We start from the raw sequence: 10,401 nt of genomic DNA, 5'->3' as shown, positions 1-10,401 counted from the left end.
ACATCAGTGGCATTATGTAAACAAACTGGCATTTTAAGGGTTAAAATCTTGAAAATGATTGAATATTTAGTAGTTATGATCAGGACTTATGTTGGTTAAAACATTAACTCATTGAAAGTGGAAAATAATATTAACATATAATATTATTATGGCAGTTTTTTTGTCCTCTAAGGTCCTCTGAATAACTTTAAATGATATAAATTGACGCACAATGGTTAAATCGGATCACGTTTGTAGTTGTTATTTTAACACGAGCGCAAGAATGACGGTGATCAGCTGGTGCCTCCCCTCTCAAAGGATTTCCGTGTTTACATCTCTCGCGACAGCGGCTGCGGGTCCTCATGGCTTTCATCAGGCAGAATGATCGCGTCAAAGAAAGGTATTTCACTGCAGTCACTCCATCGCATTGCGCTTTCATATTCGAATATGTTCATACCTGTAGCTCGAAAGGGTCTGGAGGTGGTCAAGGGTGTGCTCCCTCATGTCGGCCCGGGCCACAGCACTCTGACTTCAGGCGCAGTGTTGCACTTTAGCTCGCTGAATTATCCGCTTCGTAGGCCAGTGTTGTTTTAGCACAACAAAACACATTTTACAGTCTTACAAAGCGTCCTGTTTCCCTGCCATACATGACGCAGGTCTATCTGCTGGATTAAAGATGTTTTGATCTTTTAACATAAACCTTTCCCTATGCACCGTCTTTGTACATACCATACTCAAAAACTCAAAGTTGCTAATTGATGTTTTGAAAATAACATTGGAATGTATGAAATGCATATTTAAAGGGATAGTTCACACAAAAGTGAAAATTATCTCATCATTTGCTCACCCTCATGCCATAAAAGATGTGTATGCCTTTCTTTCTTTTAGAAGAATATTTCAGCTCTGTAGGTCCTTATAATGTATGGTAATGGTGACCAAAGCGTTGAAGCTTCAAAAAGCACAAAGTCAGCGTAATCCATAAGACTCCAGTGGTTTATTCAAGTCTTCTTAAGTGATATAATTAATTTTGGGTGAGAACAGACTGAAATATTACTCCTTTTTCACTGTACATCTTGCCATTGCAGTCTCCTGGCATGATCATGTTTTCAAGCTTGATTACACTTCCTAGTACTTGATGCAGATGGCGCAAAGGAAGCAAATGGCTGATGTCAAGATTTACAGTGAAAAAGGATTTATATTTCGGTCTGTTCTCATCCAAAACTGATTAGATTTCTTCTGAAGATACAAATTAAAACCGCTGGGGACGTATGGATTACCTTTATGCTGCCTTTAAGTGCGATTTGGAGCTTCAAATGTTGGCACCCATTCACTTGCATTGTGAGGGCCTACAGAGCTCAATGATTCTTCTAGAAATCTTCATTTGTGTTCTGCAGAAGAAACAAAGTAGAAACTATTCCTGTTAATAACACATATTTCCCCAAAAGACTAATATAAGACTGGAATTATAATTTCAGTTGCATAAAATGCTAAAATATATAAACATATATTTTAGATAAATATATAAACATATATTTTAGCCTAAGATATACACATTTAAATTTCAATTGTACATTTTTTTATTGTGTAATGTTTAAACCAATATAAACAATTAAGCTTAAAATATTTAGGTATTTTATTCAAGATTACTCAATTGAATTTGTTGGAATTTTGTTGCAAAAAATTCCAATTAATCTTAAAAATATTATTATTATTATTATTTTGAGTGTGTAAAAGTTGTGTTTAAGAATCAAATGACAATCCTGTAGAAATTTCAGTATCAAGTAGAATCTAATTTGGCTCTTAGAGGATTTTAATTTGAACCCATTAAGATCCTTATATCATGTTATAAATATATGCAGTATTTAGCGTGTTTAAATGTGATGGGATTCCCACTGGACTGTTTGACTAGAGTGGAGAGCTGTTCAGTTCATTTGTAAAATTCCTCACTTCTTTGTTTTCTCACATCTGTGGTATCGTTATATTGTTTTCCTCTTCTAGCTGTCCTGTCGCAACTCACTGTCTGTACTCGTAATCTCTCCTGTGTCTCACAGATTTTCACTGTTGTTGTTGGACCTGGAGGAACATTATTTTGAACAGCACACAGCATATAATCTGACCATCAGAGGTACAGAGGCAAACAGGTGAGCTGAAATGACCTTGAATAAATGATGAGGGAAATGCGAGAGGGTCGTGATATAGAACACAGCAGTCCCAGCTTGAAATAACACCCAAATGGATGAACAAATACCAATTTTCAGGTGTTTTTTTGTTTGTTTATCCAGTGGGATCTTATTTGATTCTTACACACATCCATAATGGATTACATCCATGCATATATCCAGATGTTCACTGCATGGATGAATACTGCTGAACGCATCTGATCAATGTTTATGTTTCTCTATATATGCAGACGGACCAGTGGCTCACTAAAGATATGTTCCAAATCTGTCATTTTTGAGCCTGATGGCACACCAGGGCCTGTTTTAAAGGTATCACCATCTTTTTTTTATCACTAAACTTAATGTGAACTGGTCAGCTGATTCTGTATTTGCTATGATATTACAATGAGAAAATGCAATCTTATTGTCTTTCATATAGATTCCTCTAAAAGACTGCAGAGGAATAGAGGCAGTGGAGGAAAATGAGAGCAACCTATTTATAGAGTAACAGTTTTATAATTACTGTTCACATGAATGCATTGTTTATTGATATTCAGTAACTTATGCCAATAGTAATGGATGTTGTTGCTGGTTTTGTGAAGTTTTCCTGTCCCGGTTTCATTTCCTTTTCATGTGCGTTTGCAGAAGTAAACCTGCCTGTATTCTCATTGAAACCAAGCTGGTGAGTTCGTCTTACCTTTCCACTTCTTTTGGTTATAGTTGACCTCTTGCAAGGTTTCAACTGATAGTGTTTTTTAACCACGTCTTTTTGCTTTGTGACAGGTCTATCTAATTAAAGAAGGAAACGTGGTTGCTCCATATAAATATGAAAGGGTGAGTTTATTTTTGTGCCTGTGGCAGTACCATGGTACACTCATGGTACTTTAATGTATACTGTGGCACTGAATGATTACCCTGTGCATGTACCAAGGGATTTAGATGGAATTTCAAATGATGCCATGTCCAGAAAACACACACCCACTTATATATTAGGGCTGTTGATTTAATGCGTTAATTAAATAACGCAATTAATCGCAATGACCCTGGACTGTAATAAGGAAGAGTCCTGAGAAATGCAAGCTTGTAGTTCCACCTATTCACTCCAGAGGGCAGTAAGTGAAACTTCAGCTGTATGAGCAATGCACCCGTCTATACAGTGAAGAAAACACTTCAGTAGACACACAACAACCTTTGCCTGTATGGTATTTAGTCACTTAACTTAACCTTTTCCGCTCTAGTATTGTCGTTGTAGATGTTTGTGAAATTAATGGTTTCTTTTTACATGTTAGGGAGAAAGAAAATTCATATTCCAACTGGATGAGTCCAGAAAAACAGAGGATGTTGTTCAGATATTACTACAGGTTTGTCTTTTGATTTTAAATAATGTTCATTCAGAGTTTCACATTGTTTGGTTAGTAATATTGCTTTTTTTATAGTTACACAGAGCAACCTGTCTTGATAAGCTGGGTGACCAGACAGCTATGGTTAGTCAAATTAAACAAATACGCACACTAGCAAATTAGTTGTTATGAGCAGTGATGGTTGCATGTCTGAATATCTGTGTTTCTTCGGTAGATTGCAGCTATCTTGCAGTCCAGGTTGGCAAGAACCTCTTTTGATAAGAACAGGTAACATCAGTGTCACATTCATTTATTTAGCTTGCTTGTTCTGGACATTTCAGAGTTTTCTTTGAGATTAATCTCTTAATCTAGCTGTTAAAACCCAATCACTTGCTGTTTCAGCATTGTGGTTTGGCAGAAAGATGAATTTAATGGATGCTTATGTGTTTATGCATTATTTATTGTGTGTGTTTGTCTAGTTTTGAGAATGTATTCGAGCGGCCACACATGGAATGTGAGGCAGAGATGGTTTCTCCTTTGGTGACGAACGCTGGTCACGTTTGCATCACTGACCTCAATCTATATTTCCAGCCTATGAATGGTTATCCTGTAGGTTGCTTTCTTTGAGTTTTCTTTAAGACATTGTTCTCTACTGAGTATGCAGCACCTTCATTGCTTTAAATATGTGTTTCTGAAAGGATGCTGTAGTGCGGATTGGGTTACACAGCGTTAGATGGATCTACAAACGAAGACATGGACTGAGACCTTTGGTGAGTGTGTGTGTGTGTATTGAATGTGTGGATATTGTATATCTGGTATGTATGCGTGAATGGTTTATCTGTTAGCAGAGATGCATTCTTTTGTGTTTTTATGATATATTTTAATGTACTGTGTGTGTTTAGGGTCTTGAGGTGTTTTGCACAGAGAATGATTTGTGCTCCGATATCTACCTGAAGTTCTACAATACTAAAGACAGAGATGAGCTTTACTACTACATCGCAACTTTCCTTGGTAGGTTTAATTTTTTTATGTATCCTAAGATGAAGGTACATTATACTCTGCTGGAAAGTCTAATTTAAACCAGCTACTGACATGGTTGTCTTGATGGACTACTAGGTATATTCAAGGTTGACCTGGTAGACCATCTCGATAGAGCTGTTTGAGCTGGTCGATCAACTTGTTCAAGATGGTTAGAGCTGGTACACCAACTTGGTCAAGCTGGTTGGAGCTGGTAGACCAAATTGGTCAGGCTGGTTGGAGCTGGTAGACCAACTTGGTCAAGCTGGTAGACCAACTTGGTCAAGCTGGTAGACCAACTTGGTTAGAGCTGGTAGACCAACTTGGTCAGGCTTGTTAGAGCTGGTAGACCAACTTGGTCAGGCTTGTTGGAGCTGGTAGACCAACTTGTTCAAGCTGGTTGGAGCTGGTAGATCAACTTAGTCAAGCTGTTTAGAGCTGGTAGACCAACTTGTTCAAGCTGGTCGGAACTAGTGGACCAAATTGGTCAGGCTGGTTGGAGCTGGTAGACCAAATTGGTCAGGCTTGTTGGAGCTGGTAGACCAAATTGGTCAGGCTGGTTGGAGCTGGTAGACCATATTGGTCAGGCTGGTTGGAGCTGGTAGACCAACTTGGTCAGGCTGGTTGGAGCTGGTAGACCAACTTGGTCAAGCTGGCTGGAGCTGGTAGACCAACTTGGTCAAGCTGGTTGGAGCTGGTAGACCAACTTGTTCAAGCTGGTTGGAGCTGGTAAACCAACTTGGTCAGGCTGGTAGACCAAATTGGTCAGGCTTGTTGGTGCTGGTAGACCAACTTGGTCGAGCTGGTAAACCAACTTGGTCAGGCTTGTTGGAGCTGGAAGACAAACTTGGTCAAACTGGTTGGAGCTGGTAGACCAACATGGTTAAGCTGGTTGGTGCTGGAAGACCAGCTTGGTCAAGTTGATTGGAGACTAGACCAACTTGGTCAGGCTGGTTGGAGCTGGTAGACCAACTTGGTCAGGTTGGCTGGAGCTGGTAGACCAACTTGGTCAGGCTGGTTGGAGCTGGTAGATCAACTTGTCAAGCATGTTGGAGTTGGTAAACCAACTTAGTCAAGCTGTTTAGAGCTGGTAGACCAACTTGTTCAAGCTGGTCGGAACTAGTGGACCAACTTGGTCAAGCTGGTTGGAGCTGGTAGACCAACTTGGTCAGGCTTGTTGGAGCTGGTAGACCAACTTGGTCAAGCTGGTTGGAGCTGGTAGACCAACTTGGTCAAGCTGGTTGGAGCTGGTAGACCAACTTGTTCAAGCTGGTTGGAGCTGGTAAACCAACTTGGTCAGGCTGGTAGACCAAATTGGTCAGGCTTGTTGGTGCTGGTAGACCAACTTGGTCGAGCTGGTAAACCAACTTGTTCAAGCTGGTTGGAGCTGGTAGACCAACTTGTTCAAGCTGGTTGGAGCTGGTAGACCAACTTGTTCAAGCTGGTTGGAGCTGGTAGACCAACTTGTTCAAACTGGTTGGAGCTGGTAGACCAACATGGTTAAGCTGGTTGGAGCTGGTAGACCAACTTAGTCAAGCTGTTTAGAGCTGGTAGACCAACTTGTTCAAGCTGGTCGGAACTAGTGGACCAACTTGGTCAAGCTGGTTGGAGCTGGTAGACCAAATTGGTCAGGCTGGTTGGAGCTGGTAGACCAAATTGGTCAGGCTGGTTGGAGCTGGTAGACCAAATTGGTCAGGCTTGTTGGAGCTGGTAGACCAACTTGTTCAAGCTGGTTGGAGCTGGTAGACCAAATTGGTCAGGCTGGTTGGAGCTGGTAGACCATATTGGTCAGGCTGGTTGGAGCTGGTAGACCAACTTGGTCAAGCTGGTTGGAGCTGGTAGACCAACTTGGTCAAGCTGGTTGGAGCTGGTAAACCAACTTGGTCAGGCTGGTAGACCAAATTGGTCAGGCTTGTTGGTGCTGGTAGACCAACTTGGTCGAGCTGGTAAACCAACTTTGTCAGGCTTGTTGGAGCTGGAAGACAAACTTGGTCAAACTGGTTGGAGCTGGTAGACCAACATGGTTAAGCTGGTTGGTGCTGGAAGACCAGCTTGGTCAAGTTGATTGGAGACTAGACCAACTTGGTCAGGCTGGTTGGAGCTGGTAGACCAACTTGGTCAGGTTGGCTGGAGCTGGTAGACCAACTTGGTCAGGCTGGTTGGAGCTGGTAGATCAACTTGTCAAGCATGTTGGAGTTGGTAAACCATCTGAGTCGGGCTGATTAAAGCTGGTAGAACTCTTTGTTCAAGCGGGTTAGAACTGGTGCAGTAGACCACATTTTACCAACAATAAACCAGCTTGACATTTGATGGTTGACATTAACTTCACAAGCTTGTTGTAGTGCTGCATCTTAACCACCTGGGAACAGCTAGAACCCATGTAAAACCAGCCATCTTCAACCATTTTCCAAAACACAGCTTAACCAACTTGGTATGACATTTTTTTCCAGTTGGTCTAGAACAAAATAACTGAATTTGGAGAAGTAAACACAACATTGATGTGTTGTATTTGTGATGTAGAGAATCATATGACTGAACACACAGCAGAGAGCTACATGCTGCAGTGGCAGAGAGGACACATCTCCAACTATCAGTACCTGCTACATCTCAACAATCTGGCAGACCGCAGTGTAAATGATCTTTCACAGTATCCTGTGTTCCCCTGGGTCATAAGTGACTATAGCAGTGCACAATTAGGTCAGTCTCTTTATAACACACACTTCAATTGGTGCACACATGCAGTGGCCTCAAAAACCACTTTAATAACACTTATTGAATAATTGTTGCATAATATAACAAAATATAAAAAATAAGTGATAGAAAATAAGATAGAACAAACATGTTGATTTTGTGAAAAGCTCTAGCAGCATTTAAGTGCAGAGGCAGTTTGATATTATGTTATCTAAATGATATTTTATGTGTGATTTAAGTGTCAAAATACTTTTTTGGGCCCAAGTCTGAAATATATGTGTGATTTTAAAAAAAACAAAAAAACATTTATTTTTATCCCAGACTTGTTGAATCCTGCTACATTTCGAGATCTCAGTAAACCAATTGGAGCTTTGAATACAGAAAGACTGGAGAGATTACTGGTGAGAAATCAAATGTACACAAAGACATGCTCAATATGTTCAGATCTTTTGATTGTCTTATAAAGATTCTGGATGTATACGATTTGTTTTTGGCTTAAGTTTTGTGTGTGTGTGTGTGTGTGTGTGTGTGTGTGTGTGTGTGTGTGCTCTACAGGAACGTTACAGAGATATGCCCGAACCTCGTTTTATGTACGGCAGTCATTACTCATCACCTGGATATGTGCTTTTCTACCTCGTCAGAGTTGGTAAGTGCTTAATTTTTGTAAAAAAAATTGTTGTGTGTTTTGTTTTAGCTTGGCCTTTTTTATTTATTTATTATATTTATTTTTATTTAATTAAATGTTTTATTTATTATAATAATTTTTCCATTCCCAGTTCTTTTCTTAAACTGTTTTTTATGCAAATGTATTTGCAATACATTTAGGTTGAAGTCAATAAAACTCATTTTTTTAACCACTCCACAGATTTAATATTAGCAAACTATAGCTTTGGCAAGTTGTTTAGGACATCTACTTTGTGCATGACATGAGTCATTTTTCCAACAATTGTTTACAGACCGATTGTTTCACTTTTAATTGACTATATCACAATTCCAGTGGGTCAGAAGTTTACATACACTAAGTTAACTGTGCCTTTAAGCAGCTTGGAAAATTCCAGAAAATGTTGTCAAGCCTTTAGACAATTAGCCAATTAGCTTCTGATAGGAGGTGTAGCTATGGATGTATTTTAAGGCCTACCTTCTAAATCAGTGCCTCATTCCTTGACATCATGAGAAAATCAGCCAAGACCTCAGAAAAAAACTGTAGACCTCCACAAGTTTGGTTCATCCTTGGGAGCAATTTCCAAACACCTGAAGGTACAACATTCATCAGTACACAAATAGTACACAAGTATAAATGCCATGGGACAATGCAGCATCATACTGCTCAGGAAGGAGACGCATTCTGACTCCTAGAGATGAACGTAGTTTGGTGTGAAAAGTGCAAATCAATCCCTGAACAACAGCAAAGCACCTTGTGAAGATGCTGGAGGAAACAGGTAGACAAGTATCTATATCCACAGCAAAACTAGTCCTATAGTGACATAACCTGAAGGGCTGCTCAGCAAGGAAGAAGCTGCTGTTCCAAAACCACCATAAAAAAGCCAAACTACAGTTTACAAGTGCACATGGGGTCAAAGATCTTACTTTCTGGAGAAATGTCCTCTAGTCTGATTAAATAAAATGGAACTGGTTGGCCATAATGACCATCGCTATGTTTGGAGGAAAAGGGTGAGGCTTGCAAGCCGAAGAACACCATCCCAACTGTGAAGCATGGGGGTGCAGCATCATGTTGTGGGGTGCTTTGTGCAGGAGAGACTGGTGCACTTCACTAAATAGATGACATCATGAGGAAGGAACATTATGTGGATATATTGAAGCAACATCTCAAGACATCAGCCAGGAAGTTAAAGCTCTGTCACAAATGTGTCTTCCAAATGGACAATGACCCCAAGCACACCTCCAAAGTTTTGGCAAAATGGCTTAAAGGGAACAAAGTCAAGATATTGGAGTGGCCATCACAAAGCCGTAACCTCAATCCGAAGATTTGTGGGCAGAACTGAATAAGCGTGTGTGGATGGAGGACTACAAACCTGACTCAGTTACACCAGTTCTGTCTGGAGGAATGGGTCCAAAATTCCAGCATCTCATTGTGAGAAGCTTGTGGAAGGAAACCCAAAATATTTGAACAAGTTTAAAGGCAATGCTCCCAAATACTAACAAAATGTGTGTAAACTTCTGACTCACTGGGAATGTGATGAAAGAAATAAAAGCTGAAATAAATAATTCTCTCTACGATTATTCTGACATTTCACATTCTTAAAATAAAGTGCTGATTCTGAACTGACCTAATACAGGGAATGTTTTCTACTATTAAATGTCAGGAATTGAGAATAACTGAGTTTAAATGTATTTGGCTGATGTGGATATAAACTTCTGACTTCAACTGTATTTTCATTTGGTACTTGATGAATGTAAATTTTGGGCACTGCCTGCAGTTCCATGCAGCATTTGCTGAAGCATCCTTTGCCTTCCTGCAGCTCCAGAACACATGCTGTGCCTGCAGAATGGACGCTTCGATCATGCGGACAGAATGTTTAACAGGTATTTGCACTAACACACCAGCACACACACTTAATCAAACATTTCAACAGACGTCACATAGATATATTTGTGCATACAGTGTTGGAGAGACATGGAAGAACTGTTTAGAGGGCGGTACTGACTTCAAAGAGGTGAGGAACAATGCATTTGGTTTACATCTTACATTTGGTAAAGTCATGCCTTTTTTTGATCATATGTCATGTCTAGGCTTCATTTCACAGAATTATTAAAGGTTCAATATTGCAATGAGTCATTTGCATGTAGATCCAAAGTCCTTGGGGTGTGTGTGTGTGTGTGTGTGTGTGTGTGTGTTTATCAGCTGATTCCTGAGTTCTACGGGAATGACGGCAGCTTTCTGAAGAATCTGCAGCATTTGGATCTGGGCAGGAGGCAGGGAGGCGGGACAGTTGAAAATGTTGAGCTTCCTCCATGGTCATCAGGTGAACATCTGTTTTTATGTCTGTCTCATTTCCACTATCTTTCATTTTCTGTTTCGTCCTTTTTTAAAATTTCTCTTTAATATCAGGATTGGCAGTCCATCGAATATTTACAATATATTCTTGATGATTGTGTTGCTGAAATAAAAGGAAAGGAAAATGGCAGACTTCAAGTTAAATTTCATTAAATATTGTACCAATAGGTTAATTTCCACTCACTCCTTAACTCATGAC

General features: G+C 39.9%; 1 protein-coding gene across 1 annotated transcript in view; it reads left to right on the top strand.

Moving 5' to 3' along the window:
* Positions 1-313: 313 nt before the first annotated feature.
* nsmaf (neutral sphingomyelinase (N-SMase) activation associated factor) overlaps positions 314-10,401 on the top strand; it is a 31,480-nt gene continuing 21,392 nt past the window's right edge. The window contains exons 1-18 of the mRNA XM_052146103.1: positions 314-379; positions 2,031-2,120; positions 2,390-2,468; positions 2,578-2,642; positions 2,784-2,820; positions 2,922-2,972; positions 3,428-3,499; positions 3,575-3,622; positions 3,714-3,766; positions 3,958-4,087; positions 4,177-4,248; positions 4,381-4,489; positions 7,016-7,192; positions 7,508-7,587; positions 7,742-7,832; positions 9,667-9,730; positions 9,810-9,861; positions 10,050-10,170. Of these exons, the coding sequence (XP_052002063.1) occupies positions 342-379; positions 2,031-2,120; positions 2,390-2,468; positions 2,578-2,642; positions 2,784-2,820; positions 2,922-2,972; positions 3,428-3,499; positions 3,575-3,622; positions 3,714-3,766; positions 3,958-4,087; positions 4,177-4,248; positions 4,381-4,489; positions 7,016-7,192; positions 7,508-7,587; positions 7,742-7,832; positions 9,667-9,730; positions 9,810-9,861; positions 10,050-10,170 (1,429 nt within the window). The 5' untranslated portion in view covers positions 314-341. The remainder of the gene's footprint in view (positions 380-2,030; positions 2,121-2,389; positions 2,469-2,577; positions 2,643-2,783; positions 2,821-2,921; positions 2,973-3,427; positions 3,500-3,574; positions 3,623-3,713; positions 3,767-3,957; positions 4,088-4,176; positions 4,249-4,380; positions 4,490-7,015; positions 7,193-7,507; positions 7,588-7,741; positions 7,833-9,666; positions 9,731-9,809; positions 9,862-10,049; positions 10,171-10,401) is intronic.

The sequence above is a fragment of the Xyrauchen texanus genome, chromosome 1 (assembly GCF_025860055.1).
Source record: "Xyrauchen texanus isolate HMW12.3.18 chromosome 1, RBS_HiC_50CHRs, whole genome shotgun sequence".
Classification (NCBI taxonomy): domain Eukaryota; kingdom Metazoa; phylum Chordata; class Actinopteri; order Cypriniformes; family Catostomidae; genus Xyrauchen; species Xyrauchen texanus.
Note: the sequence above shows the minus strand (reverse complement) of the source record. Positions and strands in the feature narration are given on the sequence as shown.